The sequence below is a fragment of the Lepisma saccharinum genome, chromosome 14, assembly GCF_977018435.1.
Source record: "Lepisma saccharinum chromosome 14, izLepSacc3.1, whole genome shotgun sequence".
Taxonomy (NCBI): domain Eukaryota; kingdom Metazoa; phylum Arthropoda; class Insecta; order Zygentoma; family Lepismatidae; genus Lepisma; species Lepisma saccharinum.
Genome location: NC_139242.1, coordinates 33,823,981 through 33,838,175, shown reverse-complemented (window position 1 = coordinate 33,838,175; position 14,195 = coordinate 33,823,981). Strand labels below are relative to the sequence as shown.

At 37.2% G+C, this 14,195-nt stretch overlaps 1 protein-coding gene across 1 annotated transcript; it reads left to right on the top strand.

Annotated features, from left to right (window-relative positions):
- The first annotated feature begins 1,638 nt into the window (after positions 1-1,638).
- Positions 1,639-11,030, top strand: LOC145998327 (protein Fer3-like). The gene is made up of 2 exons (XM_083134732.1): positions 1,639-1,895; positions 10,631-11,030. Exons 1-2 carry the CDS (start codon positions 1,639-1,641, stop codon positions 11,028-11,030), a joined length of 657 nt encoding a protein of 218 aa, XP_082990858.1.
- The last annotated feature ends 3,165 nt before the right edge of the window (positions 11,031-14,195 follow it).

Sequence of the window (14,195 nt, the reverse complement as noted above, 5' to 3'; positions counted from 1 at the left end):
ACTTCCTTTATATAGGAATTTGTAACGTCGTCGCCTTGTAATCAAGGGGCGACGGGTTCGATACCCGGTGTAAGAACATAGTGTTTCGGATATCGCTATAAACTGTAGGTCCAGTCGCAATTAGTCTGTCTGAGTGGACAACTTCAAACTTGATCTAAAACTTGATTGTGTAATTGTTTTAGCTTTCGCAGACACGGCGATTAGATCTCTTGTTATTTAACGTCGCTTTTCTTCCACTTTTGGCTAATCGCGACGATGACGATGAGTGATGATATGTGAAATTGATGAAGGGACAATCACAACGAACACCCAGACCGGGATTCGAACCCCGGGTCCCTGGCATCGTATCGCGCTGTGTTAACCACTCCGCTACGGTGGTCGGCTCAGTAGCCTCAACGAACTGAAGCATGTACGAGTATATGGATCGCATTATACTCTTATGGGATAATCTACATAAATGCGTAACCCAGTACTGGGGGAGTAGATTTCTGGACTTCCCTTCAATTGGCAACAAACAAGCGTTACTAATACGAACTGGCAGTTTACATGTTCTAATATTATTCTCCTGAACCCCCACGTGCATTTGGGAAACAAAAGGTTACTTGCACGTGAAAATATGTTGCGATTCCCCATTATACTGAGGAAAAAAGGCGTTAGATGCGGCATTGGGGAAGAACCAGTAATTAGGATATTCCAGATCCCTTCTCTGGGGGGAGGGGGCCTACCACAATGGAAGGGGGCACAGCACGTGCTCACAATAGGACGATTAACGAACTCCCCTCTGCAATAACCAAAAATCTGGAGCAAAAGTCGTTTCATATTGTCGGGATGGACGACCGTGCAAAATTTTCTCACTGGATTTGGGGGGTGCATCTCGGTCTATGCTCCCCTTTCCGCCAGCCAGAACAAATGTCCAATATCGCGTCAAGTTTATACAACTAATAAAGTGGCCGATTTCCATTATGAGAGTTTAATAACACGCTGATATTAAACTCCGAGGATGATATCTCGCCCTCCCTTCCTCTCACGGAGGGATGCTGGGGGACAGGTTTGTGGGAGTGGTCGAGTGTGAAAAGCCAATGGGGGTGCAGACGTGGGTCCTCCACGCCACGCCCCCGGGAAAGGGTAGCGCAGCGCAAAGGGGGTACAGGGAACACACACGATGCTATGTGTTGGTGAAATTGGTACGTTCCCCAAAGGCAGAAAAACGGGGTGTTCGGGATTTCAGGGTGACAGTTGTTGATCCGTGGGCGAGCGCTGATGTGGACTCAATTAATCCCGTGGTTCATTAGCTAATTATGTCTTAATTAGTACAGTTTAGCCTCAAGGTACGTCGACGCTATGTCTTAGCTGTGAAGAACGACCAAAAGCACAGTTTGACTTGGTGCTACAACGATATGAAAAAGAGTGAAGTGGTTTTCGTACAACAGCAATCTCAAACAGTTTACCAGTACCATAACCTCAAGACATTTACAGCAATATAACTTTCCATACGACCACAATATGAATTAATACTGTTCGCAAACAACACCATTACACCTATTCGAAAGACCAATAAAGTGACCAAGAAAAGTTCAGTGCGCGTTCTTGCGAGACAACAGGGCATACGCAAGATCCTTTTTGCAGCCTGGTTGAGGAATGTCCTCGTGTCCTGGGCACCCAAACTTCTCAAGCGCTTACCCTGCCGACCCGCCAACTTCCCTGTGGGACCTCACCAACACCGAACTAGGCTACGAGCTGACCTACAGCGGCCACGGGGCAGCAGGCCCTTATAGCTCGTGCCCTCTGTGGGACGGCCCTCAGCCCGTGGTGCAGTATCAGCCTGATTTGCTGGGACTGCCCTGCGACCTTTGGACGGCGGGACCGAATCGTGCACAGTGTATGGTTCAGCAGAGGTAAGAATGATTGTGGTATAACAATTCATACATGTTCTGTTTATTTCATGCAAGTTTATCTAAAATTCTATGTCGAAAACAATCTCTTAGGGAATAGGTTTGGATTACAAAATGCAATAATTATAATAATAATAATAATATAAGGGTATTGACCAGGACGCTAAAATGTGACAATGACTGACTTATCGCCATAGATAACGCGAGAAATATTGGAAAAATGGAAGCTGGAAAAACATCACCTAGTGATTGTTGAGTAGAAAATATTTCACATTTCGATGTCAACAGTGTGTCATATTCCAATTCTCTTTAAAATATTGGAGTCTCTGCTCTGTTTATCTGTAATTAATGCCCACACTGTTTTAGTGCATGAATAGTTTGTGAACAAGTGAAAAGAACTTTCTTCAGCACAAACTTTGAAAGCTACGTTGATTAATAAGGTGAACTTTAATTACAAGTGCACAAACTTTTACAAAATGTTATTTGAGAAGAATAATGTACTGAAGAAGATCCGTTCATCGGCAAAATATAAATGAATTGCTTCTAATTTAGTGCACATCACCAGATTATGTAGGTTATTATTTAATTAGCTTTCAAACATGAGTATTTATGACAAACCCGTTTTTATATTAAAATTAGTATATTTTGCCGCAGAAAAATATGAAAATGTCCCGTTTCATTGTTCTAGTCACCTTATAATAATAATAATAATAATGTTTGGTATTTGTGTTTTTACGTCGAATGTTAGCTACGTTTGACTAATCGCGACGGTGAGGATGAGTGATGAAATTGATATAGAGACACTCACAAAGAACAACAATGACAAAGCTAAAACTCGAACCAGGGAACTTTGTCGGCTAGATCAAAAATCGACCACTTCACGCGCTCGGCCATCGAGCCGACTAAAATCATTTTATGAGTAGCCACTTCGTAACACGTTCCTTGTGACACTTTTTAAATACAGTGTATATTATATATGTCGACTGGAGAAATGACAATTTAACTACCGTAAAAAAAGTGTAGTTCCCCTAATCAATGTAGGTAATTCTAATGATTTGGTTTTAAATATACATATTTACATTGCACGCAGGGCTGTATTCGAGGCTTAACCTTATTCATTAGCGTATACCTTCTCTGTTACATTGCTTGTACCTTCTACTTTCGTGTTGCTTAAATTGATTTATGAAATTTGGTCATTATTCCAGTAAGCTTATTACTGTCAAATACATCTGGTTTGTTTCCTGCAGAGAGAACGAGAAAAAGGAGAATTGCCTATTTTTCTGTTCATCTTTTCGCAAGGATTTTACCAAGGTTTTCAGCTGCTTTAATGTAATTAGCACTATAATTAAAATTGTTGAACATTCGAACTGATAATTCGCAAAAGCAATATCAACAATAAAATAAAATACAATAATATGTTGAACTGAGGAAGTGTAACCTTTATGTCTAAATGCAATAATTAAAATTAACATTTCATATTTATTTTTAAAATTTCTTCCACAATTTTTGGTGGAAGTTAAATGATTTGATCCAAATATTTAATGAAAACAGTCTCCACTTAACGTTTCACGAAACTTTGCGTAAACCCTGTAAAATTTTGGAACTACAGCACTGGTTGCACGCAACTGTAATTGTAATCATTATCTATATTTATGTATGACAAAATATTCAAACTCAAGTAAAAAACCCGTTTTTGTAAATTAAGAAACAGACTGTTAAATTTGAGCTAGAATATATTGTAAATGTTACGGTATATATATAGTTTCTATGCTTACACTTTAATATGAAGGATATTCCTTGCCTCCTATGGACTCCTTGCACTATTTTTCTTTCTCTTAGATTTAACTTTAGCTGTCATTTTAGATGTACACCAAATGTCCTTAACGTTCATTAATGATATATTATGTGCATAAGCTATAGTATAAAATATGTGGTATTAATATTCCTTTTATTATTTATGTAGTTTATAATTTAATGAGTAGCTTGAACATCGCTCCATATGAGCAATACGCTGTGACAAAAAAAATATACAAAGATTAAGATGTGTAAAACAGCGATCAAGTTTCAAGTCTAATCTAAAGGTAAAAATCCTCGCAGGCAAACAAATAATTTCCGCACAGCAGAATAGCAAGTTAAATTAAAATAACCGTACTGGCTACAATAAGTAGAGTAAGGCTTCCCTGTGGTACAGGTGTTCCTAAATTTCAATAAAACATGGCCACGTTTTGTTCTGACGCAAAATCATCACAATAACAAGTAAATGAGCGGAAATTCAGGAACTTTTATCGCTTATCATTTTGAACGAACAAATGCACTTTTAACTTTTCGCGAAATTCAAGAGCACGATTTTATCATATCCTTGCTTTTGTACTTTTCTCAACTTAGTTGCTTCCCTGGCACTTCTTGGCTAATCATGACAATGAGGATGAATGATGATTATAAGTGATGACGGGACGCTCACAAAGGAACGCCCATGTCCAAGCCGGAAATCAAATCCGGAAAATTCGGTGGCGAGATCGTTAATCGTCCACCGAAGCTGTTTGCTAATATGCTAAACTCTGTTGCATGCAAAGGCTAAAATGCTAAACGAATGACTTTCGGGTTCTTAGAGAAACAAAATACTTTAGTGATACTTAATTGATTTGCCCAGAACGAACCGGGTAGTATTTTGCTGCTTGACATAATGCTTTTATTGCTTTTGTAGCTGATTTACTCATGCACGTACTTTTATCTGTGATTAGTTCACTTACACATGTACGGACAAATAGCGTAGTTTCTTCTAGTTCAAGATACTCCATTTGCAATGTTAAAATCATGACACATAGGAATTATCAGCGTATTTAATCCCAAGGCAACTTAATATTTAAACCTACAGTCGGATGCACAAGTATTTTTCGGCAAATTGTCCATGCCAATTTTCATTATTTCCTTTTTCATCCTATGCGTTTCTAGGAATATATATTTTACGAATTCTGGTGCAAAGGCTGTCACCAAATTGTTTGGCATTTTGTTTCAATTCTTCAAGTTCTCATTGCGTAAAAGAAAGAGAATAAACATGGTGATAGGCAATTTGCTTGGTAATACTAATGCATTCCACTCTACATTGCACTATCTATCAAGTAAACATATAAGTAATTTCAAAGATTATTTTCAAATAAGAAAAAATGATCGAGGATGTTAAGTGGTCGACTTTCAATTTCGCCACTAGTTTTCGGGTTTTTTGCAAATGGGGGAAATTAGACACTTTCATCAAAGCATCACTTATCCTCATCGTCGCTATTAGACAAAACTGGCAGAAAAATACAAATTGAAAGGAAAAAAGAAAAGATATATGGTACAAGTTTCGCAGCGTTTCTAACGTGGGTTGCTTCTAGATGCAATGCGTACTTCATCAAAGGAAAAACACTGCTAATGATTAGAGCTGATTCGATACCAATGCCGATGTATCGGTTTCGGAAAATATCGGTTGGAATTTATTTACCGATACCATCCGATATTTCTCCTGCATTTTCGTCTTTCACGCGCTACACTTTCACGGAGTCTAATTATCGTGGAAGCTATGCAAAATTCGAAGTTTCTTTCTTTATCTTGCACCAGTTTTGTGTGAAAGCACTGAACTTTTTGATAACATGTAAAATAATATGCCGATGTAATTCTTGAATAGTAAAAACAAAAAATCTTGGTAAGTTGATGAATATAATAAGAAAAAAATAGTATATTTATTGAAATATAGGCTTCATTTTCTCAAAAATTACAAAGAATCGCGTGCAGCGATGCCTCCAGCAGGAAATTATCCAAGGAACAGGGAATTTTGGAGCCAAAAAGAACAGAAAATGGGGGAGGTGAACATCTGAAATGTGCGAGAAACGGGAGAAATTATACATCATGTTTACTCGACCAATGCTTATTTCAGTAACTGAATTTAAAAATGGAAAAAGTTTCAAGTTATAAGTTTAATTAATAACGTCGTAGCCTTGTAGTCAAGGGGGTCCCGGGTTCGATACCCTGTGGAGCTGCAGGCACATTGCATAGTGGTTCGGATCCCACTTTAAACTGTAGGTCCAGTGCCGATTACCCTATCTGTGCATAAAGTGGGCTTGAAACAAAAGCTCCAACTCAAATTTAATTAACATACAGACTGAAGATAAAACATCTTCTGAAATTTTATTGTCTAATGAAAGGGAAATAAATTGAGTGACCATTTTATTTTGGCTACACATCCCCATACCATTATTCACAAAGGCACAATTTCGTGCTGAATTTGCCTTTACACCTCCCTAAAATAGTACCTACCCTCTTTGATAGCAAATTCTGGATAAACCCTGCAGTTAGTGACCATTCAATCTCTGCTTTATTTTTTGTAATTCTCGTTTGTGAAAAAGAGGGAATTTAAATGTCGAGAGGTGTATATTATGGCTTACCACATGGAAATTTCAGTCTTGGCCAGGAATATTACTGATCACGTTACTTGCAAAAAATAACAAGTACTTGAATTAATAGACACCACGATCAGATGTCTACTGGTTGCAGGTACTGAAACTAGGCTGGGAAACAATTTAGTCCCGCTACGTTTACTGACATAGTTTCGCGATACTAACGCTATTGCCGAAAAAACGTATTAACAAATTTCAATCAGTAATCTAAACTAAGGAAAGCGAAAATCATTGATCTATTTTAGTTATCATCATATTAAATACATAAAATCGGACAAGGAGGTGATAAAATTGAAGGGCAAGGGGGGAGGGGCAAACAGGTAAGTCAACGCTCCTCAAACTACAGAAAAATGAACTTTTATTTGCAAAACATTACACTTACTGAACTTGAAAATGAAGATGTACAAATAAAATATGCTTTTGATGAATGGCAGTGTCAAATGTATGAAATGAAAGAAAGCATGTTGTAAACAGCATCCACATGGCACGAAATGACACCACTACTTCGCTTACAACAGAAAATTGACTTAGGCTGTTTTCTTTCCTTACCCTTTAATTAATGCAAACCCCTTCCTGGAATAGATACACTTTGACTACTTCATTGACAATTCTTAATAACAGAATACCTCAAATTTTGCTTCGAATATCTTGATCACTCTTTGTTTCTGGATTGTCCATTGAGAATTTATTTGAATTTAAATTATAGAGTTTTTAAAATTAAGAATATTGTTTCACGATGAACGAAATTATACTGAGCCTTCTAAACACCAGTGTTTATGTGGCTTTGTGGAGTAATGAATATTTAAAATTTTAAAAAATTAAAAAACAGTGTAGGTCATGGGAGATGCTTCACTTCAGTTACTTATTTGATAAATCAAGACAAAAGGTGTCTCTGCACCAAGAAGTATTTTCAACGTGAAAGATGATATTTCTGGGAAGCAAAGTTCATACCGTAGGATGAAACTTGTTACGTACCCGTACATGTAAACCATATGGCCAATGACTGAAATAAGGAATCATAGATGGCAGCACGCGGAAGAAATATCAGGATCGCAGATTATAGAAACAATGCGCACGCAAATTGAATGAGTGTTTGGGAGAACTGAAATTAATTGTGCTTACATAAATTTATGAACTGAGATAAACAATGGAGACGGATAAAGGCGAGATAAAGAAATGTTCGAGAGGTGCAGCATATGTGATTGTATGTAAAGATAAATGAAGTTAAAAAGCGATTACAATCTCATTCAACAGGTCGCTAGGTGCCGTGGCTTGCCGCGAGTTGATAGCATCCTGGAGATGAGGCCTTGCTCGAAAAGGTTTATTATCCATTTTATAATCTCTACCGTCTTAGTGGGAAGGACTTTTTCCACTAGATATTTCTGGTTGTTTTCCCCGGTGCGGCGCCAACTCAGTGGCAGCCACCAAGCACTTCCGTTGCGGCGTATATATTGCTGACCCAGATCGAGGTCGAGCGCGGGACAGGCGGCGCCCTTCGATTAACCCCTTTTCTCTGTTTGTATTAAGCCATCGTGCAGAAAAATATAGATTTGAATTATTGTTGCATAGCATGGAAGATACGGGAATCAATCCAATGTTTAATAAATGAAGGAATTTGGATATAGGAGCTTTTGTAAATATTTACTAGAAGAATAAATATATGAATGGCATATGATTTCATTGATAGAAGAAGAAGTATATTAAATAATACAAGAAGAAGTTTATAGAAGAATAAGCAGAAGAAGAAGTCTACTAACGAATAGAAGAATAAGTATATTGATTAGTAGAAGAAGAAGAAGTATACTAACGAATAGAAGAATAAGTATGTGGATTAGCAGAAGAAGAAGATTATCGACTAGTAGAAGAAGAAGTCTAGTAATCAAGGGGAGAATAAGTATAAGAAGAATTCTATTAATTAATGGAAGAAGAAGCCTATTGACAAATAGAAGAAGTGTATTAAATAATAGAAGAAGAAGTTTATAGAAGAATAAGTATATTAATTAGTAGAAGAAGAAGTCTGTTAACAAATAGAAGAATAAGTATATTGATTAGTAGAAGAAGAAGGCTACCGACTAGTAGTCTACTAACTAATTGATAGAAGAAAAAGCATATTAACCAATTGATAGAAGAAGAAGTCTATTAACAAATCAACGATAGAAGGAGAAGTCTATTAAATGATTGATAGAAGAAGAAGCCTCCTGACCAATAGATGAATCAGCCGATAGAAGAAGAAGCTTGTTAGCCAAATAGAAGAAGAAGTCCATCACGTTTCCAGAAAGAAGAGGAAGAAGAAGAAGCCTTCCAGTAGATGAAATATGTTTACTAGAGATATATGTGACCAAGAAACAAAGAGACAGCTTTAAATACAATCCTGTATATAAATTTAATGTAAGATGAAAATTAACAATATACCTTGTACCTTCCGTAGTAGGTTAAACAAGTTATTTAACTTATTTTAGAAGGAGAACCAGGAACCAAATGAAAGTTGTTTCATTTGGTTCCTGGTTCTCCTTCTAAAATAAGTTATCATTCAGTTTTAGTTGCCCTGAGAATCTCATGTTTTACCCTGGCCTAAGCCGAACTGGTGACAAACTGATAGCCTAGCACGTGAAGATGTGCACTGGATAGTAATTCGACTATCAGGCAATGAGTAGCAAGATAACTTTATTCAAATATTGTTATGCCATCTGTTCACATTCGAAGTATGAATCTGCATATTAAGGATCCGCGAACATTAGCAAATTGCGGAAGCAGTCTTAGTTGGTGAAGGGTTACTGTTCCGAGGAAGATGAATTTCGTTTAAGCGTTTTTTTATAGAAATTACTAGGAAATAACTAGATGTTGTGTACTACGTGGATAGATACCAATACCAGTGGAATTTGCTGGAATTGTTGAAGACCTCATCATCAGCATGTAACTTACAAGATGAAAAAACTATTCAATGTTGCAATAGGCTTATGACCACACAGAATTCTAGAGGTGGAGGGAATCCCCCACCCCTAAACTTTCTTTCTCAAAATCTACGTTTGAAATTCGTTCCCAATCTGGAATAACCAATAAATATCAGTATTATAACTTAATTTAATTCTAATTTGAAAATGGGAGGTAATAATTGCACTGCTGACCTGTCAATTTTTATAAAAAGAATGAAGATCCTTGAAAATAGGCTCTTATAAATTTGTGTTTTCGTATTACAAATAATATTCAATTTTAAGCGAATATATCTCGAATAGTAAAAAACTGTTAGTATTACCCTAAGGACACAATATGAAATTACTTCTACTTGTTAAGTCATAATTCTTAAAAAAATATTCGAATGTGGAGTTCAATGAACTTTCTCAAGTATCCCACCCATTTCTATATTTTGTTTATTTTGAACACTGCATATTAGTAGCATTTACTTCTATAATATATATATATATATATATATATATATATATATATATATATATATATATAACATAATAGTCTGTTTCAGTTCTTTATTACATTTTAATCATTTCTTGATTTCGGTTGCTCCGTGCATTTTGCTGATATTGTCTTCTTCCAAAATATCAACAACGGAAAAATTTGCCTTTTTCTTTGCCTCATGTGCAAAGTGATAGAGACAAGAGATATGGAAAGAGAAGGAGAGAGAGAGAGATATAGATAGAAATAATGGACGTCTTTTTGGCGTCTTTCGCGGATAAGGAGGATAGGAAGAAGTGTTGAAAATGTACAATAAGCCCTCGTCACCGAAGTTCACGGGTTCGAGTTGCGGCCTGCAGGGTGTTCTTTGTGATTGTTGCATACTCAATTATATCTAATAATCACTCATCATCATCGTCACGATTAGCCAAATGTGTCATAAACGCGACGTTAAATAACGAAAATAGAAAAATACTACACAGTACAAGAGCACTCAATTCTTTATTACCCCTTAAGAGCAAACAATCAAATATCCAATTGTGTTGAATTATACAAGTATTTTCACAACTACTGTACGTGATCTTTTGTCATTTTTTACACATTTCAAGCTTGCATTTAAACACCTGATGTATGAGTCATTTTCTACAATTTTTGTTATTAATTTTATTGGTTGAGAATCTTTACGTCATTCATTTTCGAGCCCTTAGTAGTGATTTATCAGCACACCCTCTTAACACTTTTTATTCACAAAGGTCCAATTCAAGTTTATTTTGGCTCTAAATGTATCCGTACACCCTCATCCATACAATGAAAAGTTATGGATTATCCCCTGGTGACTAGCCTAGAGTAGTAGTGAAGTGATGTAGTACACTGAAATATTCTTCTTGTTATTTACAGGTTTGGGCAAAGGCCCGGAAACTCCACTCAGTCCAACAAGAAGACACGGCGAAGAGTGGCGACAATGGCCCAGAGACGGGCGGCCAATATCAGGGAGCGGCGACGCATGTTCAACTTGAATGAAGCCTTCGACAAGCTGCGACGGAAGGTCCCGACGTTCGCCTACGAGAAGCGCCTCTCTCGCATCGAGACGCTACGCCTAGCCATCACCTACATCTCCTTCATGACGGAAATCCTCACGGGGAAGGACCTCAAGAACGACAGGGCGAAGGTCATCAATGGCGGACCCGGGGACCCGGCCGTGGGGATGGGCCTGCGAGGCGGGAACCTGCTTCCCTTGACGGCCCCTCAGCATCAAAGGGACTACATATCGTACTCGCTCCCCTCGCTACAGACATGAGCTGCTAGGCTCTAGTGAAAGTTACCTCAGTAGACAAACTCGTATTCTGAGGTCGAAGGTTCAAATCCAGAGTCTGGCCAGGGTTTTCCCTCAACGAAGGTCCCGTGACGAGAATATAATCCAACGAGTGTTTTTTCAAGACAGACTGTTGACCTCTCTGAAATTAAAGTCACCTTGTAATCAAGGGGTTCCGGCAGCAGCGTAACTTGGTACCCAACTCTGGGGAGGGGGCAGAGCATTAACCTCAGGTTTCAGAAGGTTAAAATAAATACCCATAAAATGTAAAAATTAATAAACTTGGAAATTTCCCCTATGCCTTCGTCAAGTTACGCCTATGGGTGCCCGGTTCGATTTCAGGTGGAGGAACATTGCACAGTGTTCGGATCCCACTTTAAACTGTAATTCAGTCTTTTTTAGTCTAGCTGAGCCTAAAGTGGACTTGAAACAAACTCTGTTCACCTTTCAAGCAACGCTTGGAAGCAGAAAACATCATTTTGAACTTGGAAGAACACAAGACAATAGGCATAGTGATGTTAACATGACTATCAGCGCAGAAGCCTGCCTGGGAACTTCGAAACGAGCTGATGAATCATCAGTATCACGTTTTTTATTATTATTATTATTTTATTGCACGTCACCTTTCTGCCTCCTCAGGGTATTCACAACGAAGAGAATGAATGATAAGATGAAATCGATTACAGAACTCACCTACGTTGGGATTCGAAACCGAACCTCCTATGGCAAGATCGAAAGGTGATCATACAATGGACATGCCACCAAGATAATGGTAGGAATAGTATATTTTCTTTTACGTCTCCATCAATTTGCCTTGGTCACACCCCTGTTTCAGTGTGTTTACGATTTCTGCAATCTGCATATCCCCATGAACGTTATGTTCTATTACTGCTGAAGTGGTCAGCATTATCACTATGTAATAAAAGAGAACCAGGTTCTAATTCCCATGGGGACACATTACAGTGATTTGATTCCTATTTTGCGCTGCCTAGTCCCAATTAGCTTATTTGATGTAAAGTGTCTAATCTAAATATAAAGACTGAAGCTGGATCAGTTGTGAAAGGAAATTACTACACAAGAAAGGATGGGAGAGAATTCATATTACAGGAGAAAGCCGTTATTGTAAATGACAAATAATATTATTTAAGAAGTTTTAAAACATTCACATCCAGAAATATTACATTTTTAACACGACAATCGTCACTTGAAAACTAAACTAATATGAGGCGCAGTGTCAATCATAAACAATTTATAGGCACGTACCTGCTTGGGCCGTTGAAGTATCCGAACAAAATAATGTGGCGGAGATTCTACGTCTTTAAGGTTCGACGTACAGTACATTAAACACATCACTTTCATGTTGCTTTATTTTAGGATAGAGGGCACATTATTACGACACAACTTCATAGAAACCTAGCGCCCATGGTCTTCCATATCACTCATACCTTCCCCTGTAGGCATAGCAAAGAAACATTCACATCCTCTTGAACTGAAGACTTCGGGAAAAACCTCATTCTCAATTTACTAGCGTTTAATGCAAACGAACGCAGACTACAGGAAAGTTCAACGTAATAAATGCTCTTATCACTAGAGGGCGCTTCATTCGACACACACACACAATATAGCAAGGTCCACGTGAAAAAATGTCTCGCAACTCACACCCTAAGTACGAAAGAAAGCTGGAACACAACAATATTGTCATGCAGTGATCATGTTCAGTGAATCCAATTGAACTACGTATTATTATATAGTTCAATGGTGAATCCATATCACTTATATTGGTTCGCAAGAACAGCAAATATTCCATTATCATATTCATTCACTCTTAGCAAGGCGAGGTTTCATAGTTGCAACAAGAGCCCGACGAATCAACTGACCACCTCCCCACAAGCATCAGTAAAAGTGCATAAAAAAATCCCTACGTATTATCTTTGCATATGACAATATTGCCAATTACCTCAATATTACTGATAGTGATGTTGCAAAGAGAATACAAAGGACAGTAGTGCCACCTGATGATTTAGTGTGAAATAGATAGAGAATAATAGGTAGAACAGTTTTTGTACCATCCTTTTACATTACCTTTTCAAAATGTCTTTAGTTTATTCTCTGTTTAGAATTTAATCAATTTAAAGTTTCCAACAACTAGAAAACTACTAGAAAGTATACAAAAATGACTACACTTCCACTTTCAAAGTTACATGTGCGAACTTGCCTAAGGAACTCATGTACATATACACATTATATGTTTTGATTATGTTACGTTGGCTGTGATAGAAAAATAGATATAGTACTTACATAAAGTATATATTGTACGTACAAATAATGTAAAATAAATGTATCGTAAACTACTAGCAAACTAATATTATTTATCTTAACAAACGCAACCTAAATTCTTTCTTTCAGCTACAGGACTATTTACAAAGTAGTACTTGAAGGGGGATGATGGGGGAGTTTCCCCCTCTGGTTGCTAATTTTAAGCACTTCGGGAGGAAATGGATTAAAAATTATGTGAAATCAAAGAAAACTTCACGTCACTAATACTAAGAGTGGACGTCGAGAAAGGATCCCTCACACCCCCACCCTGGAAATTGGTATACGTAGTTCATTTGCAGTTTCAAACAAGAAGAAAGTTCATTCTTCTTATAGCTAATAACAGAAATAAAGACCAGTTAGTATTCGAACAGAATACCTAAAATAAAAACTGTGATAGACCTAAAAAATTGGGTGTAAAATACAGGGACCAGGTTATACATAATACCACATAATGCGAAGAATAACTGGTTCCACAGTTGTTAAAATTCCAAAAATAGTCTTACATGAGAGAGAAAGAAAACATAGCCTTTTCACAAATATAAATTTCACCCTAACTTTTAAAACATTTTCTTGGACAAGGTGTATAATAGTTAATAACAAAATAGGATGACTATGAATTTCAGTATACTAACTGCATGAAAACAATGAATAACAGTTGTACTAGATATTCAATCATATGTTGGATCGAGTAGAAGTCTCCTCAGTCCTCGATTATATAATAATAATATTAAGAATAATAGTAGGCGTATAAATTTGGAATAGAATTAATTGTATCATAATCATGATCCTGCTATTAGTACTACTACCACCCACTACCACCACCACCGCTACTAT